At 39.1% G+C, this 25,017-nt stretch overlaps 1 protein-coding gene across 4 annotated transcripts in view; it reads left to right on the plus strand.

Moving 5' to 3' along the window:
- Window positions 1-25,017, plus strand: part of WAPL (WAPL cohesin release factor) — a 65,659-nt gene that overhangs the window by 15,170 nt on the left and 25,472 nt on the right. For all 4 annotated transcript variants that reach the window (XM_032694177.1, XM_032694176.1, XM_032694175.1 and 1 more), the window contains 3 exons: window positions 1,880-2,926; window positions 8,716-8,831; window positions 23,076-23,171. In XM_032694177.1, the coding sequence (XP_032550068.1) occupies window positions 1,880-2,926; window positions 8,716-8,831; window positions 23,076-23,171 (1,259 nt within the window). The remainder of the gene's footprint in view (window positions 1-1,879; window positions 2,927-8,715; window positions 8,832-23,075; window positions 23,172-25,017) is intronic.

Genomic DNA, 25,017 nt, shown 5'->3' on the forward strand with positions numbered 1-25,017 from the left:
ATACTGACACTTCTTCCTAACAATTCAGTATTGTTTAGTGAGCCAAGGCAGCCATATTTTAAATGTACTTATTTTAGTGTTGCTTAGACATTATTAACTCAAGTAAATATGCACTCAGATATGGAACAGAAAGTTCTGAAAATTATTTTAATTGAATTTGATGTTTTTCATGCGTAAGTGTTGTGGTAGTCTTCAGCTGCACAATAACATTAAACAGATGGGGGAAGAGGTACACTGTCAAACTCACTGCTTGATTACAGAAACTCATTTTGGTTGGGCCTCTTCAATTATCACAAGCATCAGACTGAAATGGGAATAATAAGATTTCTTGTATAACGTGTCAATACTGAAAAAGGCTAACCAAGATTCCATCATTGAGATGACAGGGATAGGTTTCCTTGTTCTTTGAGAAATGTAGTTTTGCATTTCATGAAATTTGTGAAGAGCTTTTTTTATTTCTAGCTGAGTATGTGTACTTCTTTGAGAGACCTCAGCTGGATTCTCAGGGAACTTAGATGCCATTTGTGAAATACTACTTGTCCTGGCTCCCTGAGGAATTTTGTCTGGGATTGAACCAATATCCTGCAAAACTGGATTTGGTAGTCATTTCTTTTCCTAGAATTTTCAGCTTGTACCCTAAAGTTCTTCCATGAACCGTATTTGCAAAGATGGCTTGGAGATGATGCTGTTTTAGTTTGAGAACAAATGAGCATAAGTCCCTGTGCTGGTGCTGATGCTCACTTCCCTCATCAGGAAGGTTGGAAAGGGCAGACACCTTGGTGCTGGTGTCTGGTGATACTGTCTCAGAAATTTCCAAGAAATCCTTGTTTCTGGAAAATAACACACTTGTATTGTTCAGTGTGTGTGTGAGGTCAACAACAGAGCAGGGCAGGTGCAGTCATCGTGAAACTGTCCCCAAATCCACTGAGCTTTCGTTGGTATTCTGGGAAAACAAAGGGAATGGTTTCCCTACCAGTTTAGGGGGACAACAGGTGGAAGACTTAGTACCGGCATTACTGTTGTGTGGATGCTGGTTGGCTGGAAACAAAGTGTACGCAAACTGACTTCTTACAGAGGAATTTGCTCTCTTGGACAGTGTAAGGTTGGAGAAGACTGATTTTTGGCAGCAACTTTTCTTCAGAGAGGCAGAAATTCATTTTAAGAACCTGCATTTCAGAGTTTGTATGAATATGCAAACGTAGCTAAGTCATTGATTCATGGATGTTTTGTGTTTCTAATGACAGTACCTGTTTTTTCAAGTTCTGGGTGAAAGTTAAAAGCACTTAAAGTTCATCTGAAGCAAATCAGACACTAAAATCTATGTATTGTGAAACTTTCATTTGAAACACAAGTATAGCTGAAATAATTTGTTGTAAATAAGGATTTTGGGGGAGTATGTTCACATAAGAATAAAATAAAACAGTCTTATAACCTGTGTGCAGGAAGGAAATTATTTTCTTACGTAATGAAAAAATGCATTGTAGTTGTTCTTTAATTATTCCCTCTAAATCACTTGTGTGTGAAACATTGGTAATAATCTTCTTTGAAAGTTTCACTGCAGACGTTCTTTTTTTGTGTAGTTTGTCTAGGAAGATAAGTGGTTATATTTAGGGTTTACTGCTGTCTTTTTCACGATGTGCATGTTCTCAAAGTGACACTTGAGGATTTATTTGCTAGAAATTATGAGAAGACTTTATTATAATAAAAACTTTCAACTGGAGGGCTTAAAAAGTATAAACCAGATGGATAAAAACCTTTTTAATGTTTTTTGTCATTGATCACTGAATATTTGTTGTTATATTGTGACTTTTTCAAAGTTGCCCACAAGTGACTATATTTTGTAATTGCATTTTAGTAATAAGTTTATCTTTTCTTGTAGATAAAATCCAGAATTTGAATGAAGATAATGAGAACAGTCATTTCATCTATGGGAATGCCGAAGACAGTAACAAAACCAATGCTGAGACTACAGACACTTCTGGATGCAACATTGAAGCCAAGGACTTGACTGATTCTTGGGACTCCCACATGGGGAAAACAGCAGACTCTCCATCAGAAACATCTCAGACCAAGGGGCCATTAAGAACTCACTTGTACGAATGGGAGGATGAAAGTGAAGACACCAGAACTGGAGAGTATATATTAGCTTTTGACAATGAACATCTCTCAGAGATGAAGAGCAAGGATGAGGAGGGTGATAAAGAAGATAGTGAAAATCCAAAGGAAGCCATTAGTGAAGAACTTGTGCAAACTATTCCTAGGCCAAGCAACTGTAGGACATACTGTCGATCCAACAAAGCGAAACTGCAGGGGGCAACGAATTTTGACAAGCTGATGGATGGCACTAGTCAGTCTTTATCCAAAGCAAACAATGAGTCAAATAATGATGGTCTGAACCCAGGCAAAAAAGTTTCTTTGAGTAGTGGGACCAGTTTTAGAGGGACGGTGGGACGGACTAGAGACTACACTGTTCTCCATCCATCTTGCTTGTCAGTTTGTAACGTTACCATCCAGGATACCATGGAGCGCATCGATGAATTCACCACGGCAGCCCCGACTGACCTGGGAGAAGCTGGACGCTTGAGGAAAAAGGCAGACATTGCCACCACAAAAACCACGACCAGGTTCCGACCCAGCAATACCAAATCCAAAAAGGATGTCAAATTAGAGTTTTTTGGGTTTGACGATCAAGACGAGGGAGGGGGAGATGAAGGCGCCTCTAGAAGTTCTGGGAGTTCCAATTACAAAATCAAGTACTTTGGGTTTGATGACTTAAGTGAAAGCGAGGATGAAGATGAAGAGTGGCAGGTGGCAGAAAGGAAGGCTAACAAAAAACGAAGTAGAACTGTACCATCTTCTTCACTACAGTCAACCTCTGAGGGCAATGAAAACTGTTCCCAGGACAGCCAGCTCAGTACTAATGCAGGTAAGTAGAACTCTTCTGGAATACATATTTAACATTTAATTTTAATTGACCTTAATGTTTTGTTCTGTTTGCAGTATACCTAGGAGTTGGTTGAGCAATAACACTAATTGGAAATGTAACAGTTAAATTCACTTATTTCTGCTATGGGCCTGTCTGGTGTTTCATATCTGTCTTGAAGTATGCTTTATACCCCTTGATCTCTTGCCAGAGGTAGGGTTTTTTTTCTTTTTGAACAGCAGATTCTTACCTTATTGGTGTGCTGAGCGTACAGTGCCTATGCCTGGAAGGCAGATATCTTCCCACAGAAGCTCCACATCAACCCAGAATTATGGAGCTGAGTGCAGAAATTTAACTAACTCTGAGGAGGTGTGAAATATCTCTTTGTGCTTTTGCACGTGTTTGTAGGCAGTTGGGACCTTTCTCAAGTTCCATCTTATCTGAGGATGCACAACTCTGGAGAGGCCGTGGGGACCCATGGAGTGCCAGTGAGATAACTGGCTTTGGGAAAGCCTCTGCATATTCATGTGTTTCTGCTCCTGTTTTCAGTTTTTAGGTATCTCCCTGTTGTGCACAGGCTGTGTGTGTGTGTGTGTACTCACACACATACATGAGTCAAACTGTGCACGTGGCATTTGCTGAGCAAGTTCTGGTGTTTGAGATCCTTTAAAAAATTAGACTTGCTTGGTGGTCGGTTGGGTCCTGAGTAATGACTCAGGTCAAGGTTGAGGTGTGTTGGTGAAGAACAAAATGAATAACTTTGGTGAAAGGTTGCTTTTAGGTTTTTTGTTTTGAAGAAGTCCTATGCCAAAGAATCATGCATGTTGTAGTAAGTATTTCAAAACACTGCCACTGTTCCATGGAACTTTTTGGGCCTCCATTTTGGAGCATGAAGCATAAGAAGTTTTCATCAATTCACTGAAGTGGTTACATTTTTAAGACTTTGGCAAGATGTGTTTCATTGTGATGGGGAGAGGGGGGAACTCAAATCTAGCCTTGCAAATGTTGGAGGGTTTTTTCCTTACAAATAGCTTCTGCTAATATAATCCAGAAATAAAATTGCATAAGGAAAAAATGTTCATTTCTCTGTTCTAATTATAGCTGTTTCTAAAACTAGAATTTTTTGTAAGCCTTTTAATCAAAGGTAAATGTCACTGCTAGGGTTTCTGTTAGATTTGAAAAGGAACAAATGGATACTGATGTTCTATGAAAAGATTGTGTTTTTAACAAAAAAGACCTTGATTTGTTTTCATAAATTTTACTTCTGATGAGACACGTTCCAACCTCTTTGGAAAATGGGCTTAACTTACAGGCCCACTTAAGAAATACTCTGAGTCCCTGTCTCTGATGAGTCCTTTTTCAGCCATTTATTTCATGGGAAAAAATTGCTTCTACAGTTAATGCAGTTGAGATGCTGACCCATCAAATAATCCTTTCAGCTGCTGTCCTCAGAAGTCTCAAAATATCTACGGTTTGCATTTAGCACTACATTTACCGAGCAGGCCTTTATACTCTGAGGTATCATAGATTATTTCTCTGCAATATTTTCCTAAGAGATTTCCGTGGCACAGGTAGATGTAAATTTATGTTTTGTTAGTTCTTAATACACTTCTCCACTTCTCAGGTAAGAGCTACCTCTCAGTGCCTCTGCTGAGAGATGCTTCCCCTTTATTTTGCATCTCCTTTGCTCATTTGATTTCTGTTTTGCACTGGTGTAGCCAGGTGGGATTTGACTTGCAGTTTTTCTTCTAAAATTTGAAAGGGTGACGTCCTGTAGTACAGATTTTAAAAACAGGGAGTCTGATGCTGCCCTAAAATTGGTAGGGCTCCTTGATAAAGTTCATGCTCTCTTCTCTCAGACCTTGGCAAATTTTGAGCATCATGATCACTCAGAACAACCATATTAAGGTCCTTAAATATAGTGATGCTGAGTCTGAGAATTCTGGACTTCTGGATCTAAGCCTGAAGGTGCAGTAAAAGTGACATTGCTCTGAGGTATCATCTTTACAAACTGAAAAAAGAGACTTCTGTGTCCATGAAAAATGCCAGCTTTGACTCCAAGCCTCAGAAAAAGCCTTCAGAACATCTTGCACGATAAAACTTCCCTGAAATAACAAACAGTACTGAGAGTTGCTAATGTCACCTGAGTTCTGTATGTGCTGTTCTTTTTTTGTGCTAATGAACAAATGCACAGATAAAAATGCAGTGTTCCTGTTCCAGGTTGACAGGTGAGATGCCAGATTGCCTCTCTGAATTTCATTCCCGGAAATTCCTAAGACTGATTTTGGTGTTCTGTGCATAGGGAATGTTACAAGGCATAATCAGTTCTGCAAGAAACTTGCTGCTTTCTCTGCTCTCTGTTCAGTCCTACTTTGACATAATACTGATTTGGTGCATTTTTATCAAACATATTTCAGAATCTTAGTTTAAAATATTTTATTAAGATTTTGCAATAGAACAGGAAGTGGACTATTCCTTCCAGTCTAGTAGTTCACAGTTGAGGGAAAGTGAGTTTAACAATACATATTTAAATATTTCTACAAATGAAATTTAAGAAGGTAGAAAGACTACAGGGACAATGTTGTTAGTGCAGGAAAAAATACAAAATAGATAAATTCAATTTCAGTTAGACTGTCTTTCACTGAAATGTCTTTTCTGTTGCTCACTTTATGATAGGCTTCCTGCTAAAGTGGTTAAAAATCTTCAAAAAAAGCCAAACAAATAAAACTCCCAACTCAAAAAAAAAAAAGAAAAAAAAAAAGAAAAAAAGCTTCAGATTTTAAATTTCTAGATGCTGTTCACAAGCTTTTCTTTTTAATGAAAATACTTCATAACTTTATTAGCCTTAGATTTTTCCTGAAGCTTTGAGTTCTACTTTTAAGTTTATTTTTTATTTTGCCCTTGTAACCTAAAATTGTCTCGTTAGTCAGTGCAGCAGCCCAGTGAAGCAAAAGCCCCTTTGACTCGTGAGCTTCCCAGTTGTATTCTGCCAGAATGCCAGGGGCTAAAAGTACTGGTGAGACTTTCCTAGATCTGAAACACTCCCTGTCATCTCAGTAGCTGGAGCACGGGATGGCTCCAGTGAAGAGGAGCTTTTAATACCAGAAGAAAATGCCTGACTTGACTGTAGTAATCAAAGGGGAGTTGTATCCAGGAGAAATCTGTACTGCAGCCTAGTCTTTGCTTTGTAAATCAGTTCTGATATACAGCTTAACCTTTGTGTCATGCATTCATTTTTACTTTCAGTGATCAAGATGGGATTCCTGTAATCCTTTTGGATAATATAACTTTGTATATCAGTATCTAGCACTGGGTTCATTTCTGGTGAGCCAACTTGCCCTATTCTTTTTTTTAATTCCTTTGCATCTTTTCAAAAACCAAATCACCTTAATTGGGTAAATATTTTAAGCCAGTTAAAACTACTTCAAAGTCCTCCAAGGCAGAGTCCTGTTTGGACTTCAAAACCTTCTGCAGAATTACTCTGAGACACTAAAACAAAACTGTGTTGTTATTCCCCAGGAAATTTCCTGTGGCTGTTGCCTTCTAGTTGATCTTTGAACATCTTTCCAATTCTAGCCAGGACAGGCAAATTATCTCGAAGATTAGAAATGCCTTGAAAATGGTTGGATAGAGGAGCAAAGACCTTACCTGCTCCCATATGGAGAAAGTGGTCAATATGCCCAACTTCTCCATGAGGGGACAAAAAAAACCCATACAGGAGAGAGCTAGTGGAAAACAAGGGTCACTGCTTACCAAACAATTCATGTGTTTGCCTCACTCAGTTAATGTTAACAAAACACTTCTCCTCCAAACCCTGTTTAGTTTAGATTTGAAAGTCTGCTATGATAATATATGCAGAGTGCTTTTAGGGTATCTAGAAGGCCTCCAAAAGCACTGCTGAAATAAAAGCATTCCAGATGATCTTACAAAGCTAGTAAGTGTTTGATGTGCTAGCAGCATCAGAAAAATCAGAATTATCCTATTGCAAGTAGGAATAGTTGAAACGTTTTTATCAAAAAGTTTCCTTAAATTTAAAGTTAACTAATTTGAACGAGATAGTTCAGAATCACATAAGAGTAGAATTCAAAAAAAAAAAAACTTAAAATGATTTTAAAATTGTGACTTAGTTGATCCAGAGCTCTATTAATCGTTATTGAAGACAATGCCAGCTCCAACTCTTAGCACAGGACACAAATTACTGAGCTGGTTTGGTGAAACACATCTTGCATTTCTAGAGTGACTTGCATGTTTGTAATTGCTGCAGTCAAGTTAAGTTACTTTTCAACTTTTAATCTACAATAGGAAGGTCCAGTTCTGTTGGTTTGGCTTTCTCTGGAAATTAAATTCAGCGCCTGACTTCTTTAGAAGTATTTCAGGATTTGCAAGGATGTGTATCAAAGCAATTTGATTGTACTCCTTAAATTGGCAAGGTCCAGCAAGGACTAAGTTGACTTTTTATATAGATTTGGAAGCAGATTTGCTTTATGTAAGTTAATGAAAACTGATCTGTAATATTTTCCCTAATTTTATCAAAAAAAGATAAAAGTCAGTTATTTTCAGAGTCGGTTTTAAAGTCAGTTATTTTAAAGGCAGTTATTTTCAGAGGGACACCTCACATGTGTTCTTAAGCTCTTATGCTCCCATCACACAACTAAACTGAAAACCAGTGGGCTGGGATGCCAGAGGCTGATTCCAGTGGGTGCCTTGCAGTAGAGCATTCTGCCTGCTCTGGTGCTGCCAGGCTTGTTGGAATTTTTTCAGAAACTTCTGGACCTTACTTTAAGAATACTTATGTCCTTCAGACAAGTTTTGTATCCTTAAGAGTGCCATTAGAAATTTGCTTGCCTGATTTGCCTTTGCTTCTCTTCTTACGCGGGTGCTTGGCCAATCCTGCTTAGTGGATGTGGGTGCACTTGGGATTAGAGTAACCAATCCAACCTGCTTGGATTTTGGCAGTGCAGTTTTCAAATAGCACCAGCTTCTCTGGAATAGATCCATTTGCTAAACAATTTATCAGATGAAGCAGTGCCTCTGTGCCTGTCTTGATTTCCATCTTGGTTTGTGCCAAGTAAACCCTTTCCCTTGTCTCCAAGGGATAAAGCTTCAAATACAACACAAGTTTAAAGAAAAAAATAAGGAGAAAAATGTTATTAGATGAGTGAATTACAGATTTACAGTCCAAGACTGAGTACTGGAATTACTGGTAAGGCAGGTATTGAATGCATTGAAAGGCCATGTCAGCAGTCCCTTTTAGCTGACTCCTTCCTGAGCTGATGACCAGAGTTTTTTCTGCTTAGCACAGAATAAGCAAATACAAACAGGCTGCCTTCGTGAGAAATGAAGTAGGATCGATTCTTCAGTGCTGTAATTTTAGTGTGAAGTGTTCTCCTAAATCTCTTAATCTCACACTTTTGAAGAACCCAGTCTACTGTTTTATTCACCTGCTGCTCAGAGTTTTGTCAGTAAGCCCATAAGTAAGCACATGTAAAAGGTAACCTGGGATTCACAGGAGTGTGGAATGGGAAGGAGTAGCTTGAAGGTTACCCAGTGGACAAGAGATGGTTGTGGCTGTGTACCTTATCATGCTTCTATGTGCTATGACAGTCCAGTCAGTAAACCTGAGCTCCAGCCAGAACTGTGTTTGGCATTAAAGCTGATTTTTCTGCTGAAGACTGATTGTTCATGATGTAATTTCAGAAGCTGTACATGTGGAATTGTCAGATATGAGAAGTGCTTTAGTAGTTCAACAGCTTTCAACATAGTTGCTTCATGTCTCTATTTACCTTTAACAGATCTGGAGTTTTCAGAGGATGCATCTGGTGTGCTTGAAGGCAATAAGAAATCCACAAATAAACAAGGTGATAAATCTAAGGAAAACACCAGGAAGATTTTTAGTGGGCCAAAGCGGGTGAGTACTAATACTGAGACTGAGTTCTTATTTTAACAAGTTCTTCAGTGTTAATGTTTCTTCTAATATATGTAACAGGCTTTTGTCCCAGTTTATATCTGCACTTGAGATAATTTCTTGGCTTTTAATATTACTTCTGGAAAAGCAAAATTTGTGGATGTGTTACTGGAAATTTCTCTTTTCAGATTTGCATTGCAGTTGCAGAGCACCAGACTTTGGACCCAGATGTTTTTTGTGATGATTGGATGTAGATGATTTTTAAAGCAAAGCATTAGTAAATGCTGTGTGTTTTATTTTGTTGGCATTTGTGGGGAATTTTTTGGGTCTCTTCTCTTTGCTCTTCCAAGAAACATCTATCATATTATGGAATTGAACTTTTCTGAAAGCTTCTAATTGGGCATTGGTGGATGTAGTCTTTATAAGGGCAAGTGCCTTTATAGCACGTAGAACACTGAGATCTTCTTTCAGTTAAAAAAAGATAATCCCTGATCCCACCCCAGTATTCCCAAACTATGTAGTATTGAGCATGGATTCGCCCTCTTGTACTGTTAAAAGAGCTTATTCATTTTACTGATCTTAGGTGGGGTTTATCTTACCTATTATTCTGGTTACTCAGTATTTTGAGGCTTTTAAAAATGTGCATTCGGCAAAACTTGTGTTTACTGTTAGGGGAAAGTTTGCAATAGGAGGATCCATGTAATCTCCATTTTTGAGATGGACTGACTGTCCAGGGCAGCCATTTCCAATGCTTGAGAACTTTTCCTGTGCTTTTTGCATAACTCATTCCTGTTACCTGGAGACAGTACCTGTGTCACCATCCTGGCAATCCAGAACTGCTGTAGTAAGAGAAAGGGGGAAATGAACTTGTGTATCTCCTTTCCCTGTGAGTTCCATAGTTTTTACAAGACCCAGCAGTGGCATGTTATTATAGAAACTCTCTTGTGCATGTGTTCAGAATGTGTTCATCTGTCCAACAGTTCTAAGTTGGTTTTTTTTGTTGTTGTTGTTGTTTTTTTTACTTATTTTTCTTGTTATTTTTTCCTAAGGAATTCTAATAATTAAATTAAATCACTCTAAAATTTCTCATGAAGGTACCTAATTACTTTTGTTATGTGATAGTTTCAAGTAATTTTTTTAGGTGCTTTTTTTTTTTTTTTTTTTTTTTGGTCTTCCAAGACCAGAAGATTTATTATCTCCCCAGCTATGCTGATACATAATTTTTTGTTTTGTTTAAAAATGTGGATTTGTTTTATTTCTCAAAACATGCAAGGGAATATTTTCATGTGGGAGGATACATGACCAGTAAGTCCTGTCAGTTGTGATGCTCTTTGGACAAGAAGTGTCACTTGCTGCTTTGTGACTGGGTAGAATGGGAAGCTCTTGCCTCCAGAGTTTGAAGTCAAATACATGAGGAGAGTCTTTTCAGAACTGAAATAGTATTTCTTGAAGATAAGAGTTACTCAGCTTCTGCTGATTTAAATAATCATTTTTTAAAAATCATCATCTTGTCAGAGAACACGTTATAGTAGACAGAGAGACAGAAGTACAGGAAGTGTAAATTTAACAGTACCTTTTTTTTGCTGTATACTAGCAGCATAAAACAGCTGTGAGTGTTCTGGTAAATACAGAAATTTTTTTAGCATTTAAATACTTATATGCTTCAAATATTATTCTATAATAGCATTTCATGTGTTTCTTTTTTAATTTTTGTTCTTTAAATACTTGGGAGTTTATGCGAAAATGGTTTTACTTAATTTTGACTGCATGTATCGTGAAGTTACAGGGAGGAAAATGACAGCAACGTATAAAAGAGAAAATTATTTCAACTCTAGAAAACTATCAGATGGGAATAAACTGAATTCAAGTGGGAAAGGTGAGAATTAAACAGCCTTTTTGACCCTCTAGTGATATAATGGACCTAGAAGTAGAAAGTGATGTAATTGAGATTCAGATTTTAAACTTTAATGTTCTCTAATCATACGGCTGTTACATGGAGTTACTAAAGAAGCTTGTAAAGCTTATTCTGATGGTAATTAGAGATGCTATAATTATCTTCCTAAACTATAGACTCTTAATCTCAGTTGTATCTTAAGGGAATTTTCATTCAGGGAATGAAGAAAAAAAAGAACTAAAAGTATTAACCTGACCATAATAACTAAATTATCTAAAAAAAAAAAAAGTCTCTGGAACTTCTTCACTGTCTCAGCACCATTTTTTTTTTTTTGGTAGGAACTAGCAGATGCAGTATTTATTAATTATTTTCTGCTAGGTGGTGATGTTAGAGGTATGACACTTTGCATCAGACTGAGCTGCCCAGTAAACAGGGGGTGCTTCAGTAGATCCAGAAAGCTCAACTATTTTTTCCAGTTCGTGGTCAGCAGGACTCTCACCCGTGTTTGTGCTTTTGAAACTTGACCATTGTCCTCTAGTGTCAAAGTCCAGTTCTTGAAACTTTGAGCATATGTGTAATAAAATATTACAAACATTATTGACTCAGTGAATAACAGTGTTTCTAGACACTGCTTTTAGTGTAAGGAGACTGACTGAAATCACTGCCTCGTTGGAGGAGCCACAAATTATGATGGGTATGTAAAGCCTTAACCAGAGCTGTGCTTTTAAGTGAATTAAACCTCTTTATCCTGAGCCCGAGTTAGAAGAGGAGTGTTAGGTTCCATAGCAACATAATTATGTACTTACAGTACATAAATATTGGCATTACTTGACTTGCAAATGATGGGTGTGAAGCATACGTGAGTAACATCTGCAGAAGTTTGTTTGCAGCTGTTTACAATTTTAATTCAACTGGTTGGATGACTCTTGCTCTAGCATGTAAGTTTGGGAGCTCTGGCTACACCCACCTGCTGGCCCCTTTGAGCTTAGTTCCCCTTCTGTGGATGAAACTAATTCTCTATTATCAGGCAAAGCCCTGTAAAGTAGACAAGAAATTTTTAGTTGCTGTGCTCCAAATCTACTCAGACTAAAGACTTGAAAATACAGACCATAAAAATTACTTCCTGAGAGTTCTTGCTCCTGCTCTTCTCAAAACAGATTTTAGCTGGAGTCAGGAAATAAGGAGAATCAGATTTTGTAGGAATACTCTGGGATGGTTTCCAGTTGTCTTATGCAAAATATCTGTCTCTAAATAGGAACCTGGAAAAAAACAACTTCAAAGTGTGAGATAAAAAGAACTAGTCTATCCCCAAATTTCAGTTAAAATGTGTGTATTTCCCTTAACTACTCACTTTTGCAATGAGAATTGAATGTTTATTAATGAATGTAAGCTAGCTTAATTTTTTTCTCTACTCTCTTGTGTTGCTATGCCTGGAGAAATTTCTCTAAATTCACTTGTTAATGTCTTAACTCTAGAAAACCTGTCTGGTTTGTGACTCTATGCATCCCCACATGTGCGCAGTGAATGGGAATACATGAATGTGCTTTTTTCTTCCTCTTGTTGTGCACACATGGGGTTGTACAGGAAAAAATATGGAAGAATCTCTTTGCCACCACCTTGATTATCGTGATGTTTTCTTCGGGCCACTCGAGTACTGGACCGTGGAGTTTCCTGTGTGTGCTGGTTTGGACTGGGATAGAGTTACTTTTCTTCAGAGTAGCTCTTATAGGGCTGTTTTGGAATTGTGCTGAAAATAGTATTCATAATGCAGGGATGGTTTTGTTATTGCTGAGCAGGGCTTACATAGAGTCAAGGACTTTTTTTGCTTCTCACCCCCACCCCACCAGTGAGGGGCTGGGAGTGCACAAGGAGTTGGGAGGGGACACAGCCAGGACAACTGACTCCAACTAATCCAAAGGAAGATTCCATACCATATGACATGGTGTTCAGCAATATAAAAAGCTGGGGAAGAAGGAGTGATGGTGTTTGTCTTCCCAAGTAAGTGTGAGGTGGGATGGAGCCCTGCTTTTCTGGGGATGGCTGAACGCCTGCCTGCCCATGGGAAGTGGCGAATGAACTCCATATTTTGTTTTGCTCACATGCATGACTCTTGCTTTCCCTGTTAAATTGTCTTTTATCTCTACCCATGGGTTTTCTCACTTTTACCCTTCCAGTTCTCTCCCCCATCCCACCCAGGGGGTGAGTGAGCGATTGGCTGGGTGGGGCTTAGTTGCTGGCTGGGGTTAAACCACCACAGTCGTTTTTGGCACCCAGCATGAGGCTCAAAGGGTTGGAGATAACAACAGATTTGATTGGATTGTGCTAGATCAAGTTTATAGCTGTTATTGCTGTTTAGCTGTTAATTGACAGGTGTCTGTGCTTGCCTTGCTGTGTCAGAGCACTGTGCTCCTTAGTGACTGCTTTTTGGTTTTGGTACTTGCTGTGCCTGAGAACATTTTGATAACAGTGCTTTTAGCAGTGGCATTGCTTGAAGGTTATTCCACTAGTGTGGAATGCATTTGTCAGGAAAAGATGATATCTTCTTGGATTATTCATTAAAAAACAACCACCAAAAAAACCCCAACCCCAAGCCTAACAAAACCCCATCTGCTATATGGGCTGGTTTTGCTTAAAACAATAAAAATACTGACAGAAGCATTTGGTTACGCTGCTTTTGCTCTCATTTTGCACCACCTGCTTGTTCCTGTTTTCGTGCTCCTTGAGTTTCCCAACGTTGTGAATTACTATAAAATAATTCACTTAAAAAGGAAACACGTAACATAAATCTCAGTCCAGTTCACTGGGAGACTGTTAACAATTGTATCTACTCAGTTGAGGAACCCAAGAAGAGAGATTAAGTTGTCTTAACCTGGTTAAGTCAACACTGCAACTGAGAAATGCTCACTAAACACAGGCGGCGTTAGCAGGATTACTTGCAGTGCTTTGATCAAGTGACATTGGAAGAGTTAGTCATGACAGTGGTGTCGAATACATGAATGAAATCATTGCTGAATTCAGACATGGCTTAGCCAACAGACTGCTGCTAACTCTGTATCCAAGATAAAAACTTGGTCTAGTCATAACCCTGTAACTATTTATTGCTTTTCATGTTTTATTGATGTTTTAAGAATAACTTCTGTACCCAACAAAGTACAGAAATGTGTGCAAGATTTCCAAGTGTTGTTTTTAGACAGGTCACTTGGAAGTAAATGTTAAATCACTACTCTGTAAAGAGCACTTATTTCCAGTTACCAAATGCTGAAACAGGAGAAATTTTTTTTCCCTTTTGTGTGACTTCTGTCTGATCTGCAACTAGTCCGTATTTGTTACTTAATTGCATCTTTCTTGTCCTGTAGGCAGGTTTTTTCCGTGAGTAAGTTATTTTCCTTGAGTTTCCCTGCTCCTGTTATAAATCTTAGGCACTGTGAGAAACTGTCAATACTTGAAAATAAAACTGCCCTGTGATCCTGTTGTTCCTCAGAGGATTTGCAGCAATGCAAGTGTACATACAGTAATCATGTGTTAAGGGTATAACTGATGAAATGGGACCTTTTTCCATTGCTGACTGGAAGGAACTATAAATACCGGTTCAAAACAAATGCTGTGTCGAGTTAACTAGAAGTTCAAGATGAAATGCTTATACCTGATCTTTGGAGGTGTTTTGAAACTGAAGAAGTACAACCCCATGCCTGGCCCTGGGTTGGCTGCGTAGTCTGACGGCTAATGTGGCACTGACGTGTGTGTGGGAGGGGACAGCAACTAGGCTGAGCTGTGGTCTGTAGTTTTCCACTTAGCTTGTGTTATACTTTGCAGTAGATGTTTATCAAAGGCATCCTGCAAGTAGCATTTCTTTCTGCTGGCCTGCAAATGAATCAGCATTTTTCTGAATTAAATTTTTAAAGATTTTTCTTCATTTTTTTTTTGTCTTTATAGATTTAAAGTACGTGAAGATTAGTCTCTCCTAAGTGCACAACCCTGTGTGGTTTTGCTTAATTATTTTTTCATAGCTTATTTTAAGTAAAAAGTCCTGAGAAAGCAGGAATGGAGTCATGATTCTGAAGGTTTGCTCTATCAGTCATAGCCCTTTTTATAATTTAATGGTAGGATCAGAGTAGACTGGCCAGAACTAATTTGAAAAAGAACTGCTTGTCTTCATCTTGCATAACCTTTAGGAAAAGAGTGTCCTACTGAAAGGATGAACAGTTGTAATTAAGCATTTTTATCAGCGATATTAAACTGCTGATAATTAAGCATATTGAACTGCTATTTACATCCTAATTTAGAAAGTCAAAATTGCACATTTTCAATAGGAAGGATTATTAGTTGGTGTACGCTGTTTTGACTACTGAGGAGCTGAGTTGAGTGTGGACAATGGAAATACCCTGGGCAGTCTCTGCCTGGTGTCAGTTCAGCGCTGAGCCCGCGCTCGGTCTGTCAGCAGAGCTGACAACCTGTGACTGCATGTTGCTGCCTCTGCAGTACATTCCTTTCATTTGCTGGTTGGTGCTTCTGGCAGATCGTTTGCCCAGTCCTGAACTGAAGTGGGTTTTGTGGGTTTTTTGTACAAATACTGTTTGTTGGAATGATGCACGAGAGATGAGCTGTTCTAAGTGCCAGCCAATTATAAACAGCTTGTGTGTTGTAAGCAACTTTTATGTTGCTGGAATAAAAATCAATTTTAAGAAAGGATAAAATATGACAAAAGGTAAGAATAAATCTGTTTATCAAATAGTTGATTTGTTAAAAAATACAACTTCATATTGATATTTTTATTTCCCTTAACCTTTGCAAAACCAAATTATTCTCTAAGCATATTTATTTAGTACTGCCTTCCAAATGCTTACCATGTAGGCATTTTTTTATTATTATTCTTAATGTAAATTGACCAAAACAAATTCTTCATGTTTCAGCTAGTAAGCAGGATACTAATGAGGACTGGCAGGTTTTTAGATTAGTCACTTAAATTGAAGAGTGAAGTAACCACTGTAATTTTACTGAATTCAGTTGGGACGTAACACCTTGAAACCATTTCAGAATGAAAGCAAATGCCAGGAGTTGGTCTCCTAACTTCAAGGTAATCATTTGATTCTGATCAAAGTATTTTCTTCCCACTCCTTCTTGTTAAACAGTGGGGAACAGGATGTGTTCTGGTAGATGCTGAGCTGAGATCCTTCAGCCTGGCAAAACTGCTTCCTTGGGTGTCCTCCATGTGCAACTGTTGGATAGAACTGTGGTAGCAACGTTCTTGGAGCTGCATCTCTTCTCTGCAGTGCCAACAGAGTTGTTACCAGCTTTGTCTGAGAAGGTGGGGGTGCAAAGGGCAACATAGAGGTAACAGGCTTAGTCCTCATAGAGACGAGAGGAACAAATGAAAAATAAGTCTGGAAATCCTTCTCCCCTCATGTGTACTTAGGCTTTTCAGGAAGAAGAAAAATCAAGTTGAATGGAAAATGTTTAATGTCACAGTGGAAACTTGGTGTTTTATACTTCAGCTCTTACTGGCATTAGCTCTTGGCAAGAAGCAAAGATGCATTAAAATATTTTTGAAACTAAATTCTCTCTTGCATCCTCACATTCCCTGCACACACACACCCCCCACCCCCCCAGTTTTGTAGTTCCCAGTAATTAACTCAGTGTTTTAGTAATTTGGCAATCAGGACAGCTGAGTAGGATAAATGTTACATTGCACAAGGCCTCAGTCCTGTAGGAAGTTCTCAGATGGGAAAAACACTCAAAGAGATTAAAATACACCAGTTTCATTTGCCAGAGGAAGCTTAATTTATATGCAGATGAATATGCAAAATTGTCTTCCCAGCTCCTGTGTACTGTGTGAGCATGGTTGGTTCACTCAGCTCTGTCTGTGACTTGATGTACATGAGAGAATTGCACAATGCAACATGAGCACGCCTGGAGGGTGAAATGGTTGAGGGCCCAGTGTCCTCATTATACACATTTCAAAGTTTTTACTTTAAGTTAGCTTTATTTTGACCTGATTTAGGCAATGCCCAGTAGCAGCTGCCATGAGGTAGGTGCTCTCTGGAGGAACATCTGAAGTTTGGTTGCACTGGGGAGGAATCAGGTAAGTGAACTCAGCCTCTGATGCAAACTCCAGTGTTGCAACTGAGGACATCTGAGAGATTTATTTGGCAGTGTTCTACTGATCCAAATGTGCATACACCTTATGTGGGTGTATGCACATCCCAGCCGTGTGCCCTCTGGAATTTCATTGCAATTTTGTAAGGCTTTGCTCTTAGTAGATTGATACACTTTGGGTAGATTACAATTAACGGAGGGGGGAGGTGTAGGGACCTGTGTGTCTGTGTCTGCGGTGTCTCTGTGCCTTTAGCAAGCAAGAGGGCAGGAATTTTGTCTGAATGATTTGTACTAGATGTGTTTTTGTCAGTGCAGTTTCTTGCAGGTGGATGCAGGTTTTTCTTTTCTCTTGACTGAAGTGTTATGTGTCCAGTATTGTGCTGATATGTCTAAACTATGATACCCTGTCCCTTTCAGTTAGACTTGACATAGGTTTCAGACCGAGTTAATGACCATAACCATATGGCCTCTGCTTCTGACCAGGTTTGAGTACACTCAGTGCAAGCAGCATACAGAACACCATCAGTTATTTCTGTTAGAGAATTAATCTCATGTTTATCAAACCATCCTGTTTCTTCAAGTTCAGTTTCCGTATTTCACGTGGGTGTTTGATCCATTGTCTTGTGCCCTGTGGGCCTCCTTTTGAGCTTCAAGGAAGAAAAAAGATCGTGCAGTTCTTCACGAGTTTGATGCAGGAAAAGCTGCACTGACATTTTTTTCCTCTGCTCGTTGTGTTTGCTGCTGATACTCTTCCACCTTGTCTGACTAACAGCTTGTAGCTGTCTGGCTATGTGTGTGTGCATAGTGTGTTTTGTGTTTAAATGGTGTAGCAGCTCACAGTTAAATGATCCATGGCACCCAGAGGTGACTTATTGGCACTAATCTGCTACTGTGATCCAAGTAATGGGGATTTGGTTCACATTTTGAACACTGGAAAAATGGCTTGGTCCTGGTTTACTTCTGGTTTTAAACTGTTGGAAACTGTTATCTTACTGGAACCTAAATTAACTTTTTTTTTTTACCTGTTCTATACACATGGCTCAGCCTGTGCTGAATTGATACTCCATCTTCCTGTTTGGAAGTGTGATTTTTCTTTCGTTGCTCTGAATGATCTTCATTCCTCTCACTGTTCAAAGAAACAGCCCATTATGAACAGGTCTGTGCTGCAAAACATGCTTGTTACCTTTTTCCTGTTCCAAGTGAGACATGCAGGACAGGGTAATACTCTTAATGATTATGAATACTGAGTGGTAAATCATATATTTCCTTTATTGGGGTTTATTTTAGAACTTGTAGTTTCGACAAGCATCTGGCATACAGTGTTACTGAATGCACTTCAGTTATAAATAGTGCATTTATCAGGATATCTGTTAAAAATATTCTTGGGTTTTCTTTTGCCATTGTCTTCTACCTTGGAAAGCATTCTTGCCTGCTAATAGATGCCGTCTTTCTCATTTTGCTCGTATTTTCTGTGTGACTCATATCCCTGGCTCTTATTTTCTGCTATTCTTACGTCTATGAATGGCAGGCAGTGCTGCATCAGTATGTGCAGAGTGCCAGCTCTTGAAAATTTCAGCTTTGAGGCTTTCAGGGATGAGGGGTTAAGCATGACCCATAGTTGATGCCATTTGGAGATGATCTTATAAAAGTGACAGCTCTGTGCATTTTGTGAAATCCCTGGCATTAGTTCTGGTTTTGCATCTCCACTCACCCCCAAAGAACCACATGCAGAGTCCCACAGTACCATATGCTTTATACCCTCCCTGGAATATTTGCACTCCTTCAGACATGTATCTCTGTGTAAGCAGCTGTCAGTGCTATACATATGAGAAAGGAAACTCTTCTGCTATTCAGCAGAAGCTCTTACAGCTGATTAATATTGCAGAACTTATTTGCCTTAAGAACACAGAATTCAAAGGAGTGATGTACTTCAGCTTGCACCTATTCTAAGTTAATCTTGAGAGAAAGACTTATTAAAGAAAAGTCTGCATTATTTGAATAATTGCAAGGTTCTTGTCTTTAAGAGAAAGTCAGTCAGTTTTTTAAATCACTGCTGCTTAAATAAGTGTTGCTTCTTCAGGGAAGCTTGTTATCTATCACAAGCATTTGAGTTGCCTTAAAAAATCGCCACCAAAACCAAACCAACCTACCCCTTTGCTTTTGTGATCAAGCACTTCTGAAAAGTTTTTCTTCCCTAGCATTCATGTGATCTTTGATGCCTTTCCTGCCTTCAGTTCTGTCACACAGTAATCCAGAGCAGTCTACACAGTGCTCACTGGTTGATCAGTATTGGCACAGTTTCTTTGCAGTTGTTTGGGAAATTCATCTTGAATGTTGTGTTGCAAGGGGCAATGGGAAGGTTACTTTAAGCAGTGACTGTAAAGGAGGGATGTATTTGCCATGTCGAAGTCCATGTGAGTAGTAAGAGAGGCTCCAAAGTCTCTGCACAATGTGTTAGAACTGATTAGAACATATTTCTTTGGAAAGCAGTGTTGGATTCTTGCAGGGGTGTTTGCAGGTAGAGCTGTGTGCAGTCAGTGTAAGACTGACCAGACACCAGCAGGTAGGGATGCTGGGGAGCACTGTCTGCTGTCTAAGGAAATATTACTGGGAAGGCATGGAATCACAGGCCAAATCACTTTTCTAGATCAATTCTGATCTAAAAGTGTAAGATAATACAAGGGATGGTGGCTAAAACTAACCTAAACTACCTAAAACTGTAGATACTTGAGGTTTTAAATTATTACTATTTCCAGATACACTTTGATTCTGTTACAAGAGAGCTATTAAATAAAGATGTCCTTGTTTCTCAGAGCAGGCATTTATTGGTGGCATTATTTGTTTTCTTACATAAAATGTGGCTTTTTTTTTTCTATATTGCACTGCTAATGCTTAAGCAAGCTGTAAAGTGCCATGTCACAAAACACTTTGGGATGCCCTAGCTTTTGGTTCAGTAAGGGATTAAGGAAAACCAGGGAAGAAAAGCCCATTTTTGACTGCTAAATAAAAAGCATGCCATCTTTGGAAGCCTCTGAGCCCGGAGTATTTAGAAAGAATTTGGTTTTATCTGTTTGCCCTGTTGAACTCTTTCCTACGCATCAGCTGTTGCTCTCTGCTGAAGAAAACACCCTGATGCTGTGTGGACCTTTTGATTGCACTGGCACAGCTGTTTGTGTGCTTTGTTCTTACTCCAGACCAGAGCACTGGCCTCGCTTTCTGGGGCTGTGCCTCCTCTCTGTGCGCAGCAGAGGTGCTCAGCTTGGAAAAGCTGAGATTGCAGGTGCTGCTGCTGCCTGGTCAGTGAGGGCCTGTCCCAGCTGCTGCCTTGCTAAGACAAGCTCAGATGCCAGTGTGACTCTGCTGCCCCTCTGCCTGCAGGGGTTGTGTTTGGCTCCTCATGGAGCACAAGGTCTGAAGACCAAGGAATGTGCAGGCAGAGGCTTTGTGTCCCAAGCATGGCGTGCTTTTCCCCAGAACTTCATGAGAGTCCTGCAGCAGAACCTGCGAGGGTCTGTGCCCCATTGTTGCTGCATGAAGCTAAAAGAATACCACAGATGTAGGATCCTGTTGTGTGGGTTGCATCTCCCTTCAGCATCTCATCCTGGGTGTGCTGAGCCTGACACTGCTGTTGCAGGGACCTGAAAAGCTTCTGTGCAGCATGGTGCTCCCAGGCAGGAAATTCAGGAATATTAATATATTAGTATCCTTTAAGCAGGGATAGAATACTATCTGAGACTATAACTGAGATTTGGGGCTACTAATAAAGAATATCCTATGCTAACAGGACTTCTGGCAGCTGTAATGCAGTACACTGCTGTCAGAATCGAAGCAGTTAAGCTTCCCTGCAAGATTAGGAATTATTACGCATCAGCTGAAACTGATATTAAATATACAGGCTGGATGGAAAATGGATTGGGAGCAGCCCTGAGGAGAACAACTTGGGAAGCTTGACATGAACTGGCAATGTGCACTTGCAGCCCAGAAAGCCACTTGTGTCCTGGGCTGCAGCAAAAGTGTGCCCAGCAGATCGAGGAAGGGGATTCTCCCCCTCTACTCCACTGTCATGAGACCCCAGCTGGAGCACTGCATCCAGCTCTGGGACCCCCAGCATAAGGATCTGTAGGAATCAGTCCAGAGGAGGTCACAAAGATGATGAGAGGGCTGGGATAGCTCAAATATGAAGATGACTGAGAGTGCTGTGGTTGTTGAGCCTGGAGAAGACAAGGCTCTGAGGAGACCTTAGAGCACCTTTCCAGTACCTAAAGGGGCCTACAAGAAAACTGGAGAGGGCATTTTTATAAGCACATGTAGAAACAGGACAAGGAATAATGGCTTCAAACTGCAAGAGAGAAGATGTCTCTGCCCATGGCAGGGGGGTTGGAATTAGAGGATCTCTAAGGTCCCTTCCAATCCAACCTAAACTAGTCTGTGATTCTATGATGTGCTCAACGTCCATGCAGGTTACTTGACAGTGTGTTATTTCCTTGAACTATCCCATATACCAGGATAGAGCACCCAAAAACTTACACCCTCTCTTTCCAGTGTTAAATATACACTGAGGTAAATTGTGGAACAGTTGTGAGTAATTCAAGGGAAAAAGTGTCTGAGAAATACTCAGTGGTTCTTTTCCATTACATCTGTGAAACTTGCATCTTTCTTCATTAAAAAAAAAAATCTTTGTTACTAAGTTACCCCTTCCTTTGTTCATTGCAGACCCTGAGTCAGATTGTGGGTAAAAAATTGCCGCTCTGAAACGTATAGGAGAAAATAGTTAACTTCTTAACCATTTTTATTTTGGTTAACTTTTTTCAAATAAACATCTATGTGGCACAGTCTTCCTATTTGTGGGCCCAGATGTCCTCTTGTAACTGTAGTAGCATGAACATGAACCTGGTTTCTCAGTATAACTTTTTGAGCCGAATATATATTGTTTAAAAGAGCTTCCTTGGAAAAATTGATGAAGCTTAATAACTACTGTATGCACGTTGCTGAATGGCAAATGAGCACTGCTTTAAAAACATAATTTAACAGTCCATCTAAGTTGTTTCTCCTGACCGTGTCAGAGCACACTCTAGGAGGGAAAGAGGTTTTTCTCTTGTCTGGAAACTCGAATGATTTAGTGCTTGACAGGTCTTTCAGGCCCTGAAACTCATAGTGATTTTCATTCTACTGACAAACCTCGTAGAGGTTTTCATTCTGTTTATATTCCTTGAAATTATGTTAGTCAGGGCTTTCTCTTGTGGAGAATGGAAGGATGCAGCACAGTAGAGTTTTACTCTACAGTAATACAGAAACTCTTGACTTAAAAAATCTGCTTTGTAGCTTTTGACATGCCAGAACCTTGTTACGCTTCACAGAGTGGCTTCAGTCCCTGGCTGCTGCTGCTGGGCTTGCCTCACACAGCCCCTCCGTGGGCTGTATTTGGGTTAAAGAGTTGAAACATTATATTTTGACAGAAAAATATTTTTATTGCCTAACTTCTTTTTTTTTGAAGTTACTTTTCCCTGTTTAAGTGCCGTATAAGAGCTGTGAGGAGACAGGTGATTATACAGTTTGTTCCGTGCGTGGCATGTTGGGAAATTGCGAAAATTGCAGTGGTGTGTTAGTCTGCAATATTGTTATGCAAATAGATTGGTAAACTCAAATGCTAGAAATATAGTCTGTCTTTGCTTTCTCTAAGAATTATATTATGTTTCCCAGAAATTCAAGGACAGTAAATGTTGATGCATTTCGATTTGCCTTGACACATTTTTCAGCAAGACAAAAAGAAAAGGCTTCTTAATTTATTAATATGGATTAAGGCATTTCATTTGGATGTTTTTATTCCTCAGAGCATCAAAGTCTGTATCAGTTCTGCATTTTGATTCTAAACTAGTCATATTTCTACTGACATAATGTTTGCTAGCATGTTTTTTTTCCCCCAGAGCTGTCTGGTTTTGTCTATAGGAAGGTTGCAAACCTTTTGCCTTTGAATAAATTTTGAAGATTAAACAACTGAAAAATTCTTTAAATATGTACATATCATGTCTTTTGCCATTTGGGTGGGTCTGTATGTCTTTCAAACCATCAGATGCTTCACAATCTGTCTCGTTTTCTGATATATATATATGATGTTGAGAACTTGCGTTGCTAGGAATACAGAAGGGGAAAAATGAAGCTAATTTTCCTTGTTTGGCTACATTATTGCTACAGTAGTTTATGAAATGTATAGTGACTACTGGTAATTTACTTAAAAAATAACTTTTGTTTTTCTCTTTTAGTCTCCCACAAAAGCTGTGTATAATGCTAGACACTGGAACCAGCCAGAATCAGAGGCTCTGCCAGCACCACCAGCTTTGAAAACTCCCAGTGTCCCAGTAAGTAGACTGTTGGTTTTTTCTCAAGTTTACTAAATCTCCTTTCACTGATTTATATGTTCTTAAAAAAAATAAGTTCTTGGTGTCTGGTAATGTCACAGTAATTCAGAATGAAGTCCACTTTGTGATGTGAGCCATTGGGTATTTGCTAGAAAAGACATTGTCAATGAAAATACTGTAGAATGTAATCTTCCACGTCACTTCAACATACAGTTATCAAAAAATACTGCAAGTTATGACCACAGAAATCAGCAAATTGCAGATCAAAAAGGAGAAACTTAAAAAGAGAGTTCATTTCTTTTTCCTTTCTAATGGAGTGATGTCAGTTGCTGACTTGAGGCTTTAGATACTGTGAAGGAAACAACATTTTCTGTGTACAGTCAGCTATGCTAATACGAACAGATTGGATATAAGCATGTCTACAAAAAATAGACAAGAGGTGAGAACCGTTCTAGAAGTTGTTTGTTCAAAAGTCAACGATTGTTTTGAGGCTCAAAGTAATTGGGTTTTAACTCTTTTGAGACCCTGAGAATTCAGGGTCTTGGGCTTATGCGTGTAGAAGTTGTTACTGATTCTGCTAAGAGAGCATCGTACGTTGTCAGTAAACTTCATTTCATTTGGTGCCTTGCTGGCAGTACTTGCCTGAGAACAGAAAATCAGAAAGTAGATTTTTTTGCTGCAACAAGTCTTCAGCTTTTGTTTTTGTCACCAGTTTGTGGTGAGGTTTTTGGGTTTTTTCTTTCTTTTGATGTTTTTTTTTCTCTTTTTTTTAAATTCTGCCTCTGTGTATGGTGTTCTGATACTACCTCTTGGGTTTGTGGTAGGTTTTAGTTGCCTCCTCACAGTACTCTGAACAGCCTTCCTTGGATGCTAACTGCACTGCCTGGAAAATGCAGATGACTCATTTGAAAATAACAATTTCTACTAGAGTTTGAGGACAGAGCAGAAATTTCAACCCTGGGATTTTCCTAAACCCCTTTCTCAATTTAAATTATGTACATTTGAACTGAAGCTTTTGTTGCTTGCTGAATCTTTGTATTGATACTGATTTTTTGTGTAGTACTCTGATAACTGACTTAAAGGCAGATTTTGTCTGAGTCTTCTCAGACAGACTTTGAATATAACTTCAAACTAGGAAAATGTCTGGATCATTCATTCAGACAGGCATTTCTGTCTTCTCTCAGACTTCCCCTTTGTAACTGGAGCCATTAAAATATTAATTCAGGAATATGGCAGAGGTTTGGCTGAACAAACCTGTTAGGGGAATTTGTATCTGCTCCTCATGTTAAGATGTACATCTGGAGTTACTTCAGTCACCTTTTAACCTTGATTTATGTGTGTGTAAATTACATGGGTTAAAAATTGCTATTCAGTGGTAATTCCTGTGCAGATGATCCTACCTCTTTAATTTCTTTATAAATTTGTTACCTAAAGATTGGGATAAATTTTGTCTCAGGTTTATGGTGAGAAACCCACAGCATGCCAACTACTTATGCCAAGTAATCTCTCTTACGGCCCCTCCAAGCTCCCTTGGAACTGGCTTTGAAGGGGCAGCCATTGACCAAACTTGGATGAGATACTTCAGTGCATCTCATATGTTCACAGACTGATAAGATCAGAGTCCTCCAGTATGTGCTCTAAACCAGCTTTTCAGGGTGGTTTATTAGCATTTTGCCACGTTGCCTAAGTGAGTGAATACTGAAATGCCACACATTGACAGAGGCAGAATGTAAAGAATATTCCATTAATAGAGCAGCTTGTTTTGGCTTATGTTTTATTTTTAACTGTCAATGTACAATGCACAAGAAAGCTTCCTCTTCAGCTGCCCTCTGGAGAGAGTAACAGT

The sequence above is a fragment of the Chiroxiphia lanceolata genome, chromosome 8 (assembly GCF_009829145.1).
Source record: "Chiroxiphia lanceolata isolate bChiLan1 chromosome 8, bChiLan1.pri, whole genome shotgun sequence".
In the NCBI taxonomy this organism is placed as follows: Eukaryota; Metazoa; Chordata; class Aves; order Passeriformes; family Pipridae; genus Chiroxiphia; species Chiroxiphia lanceolata.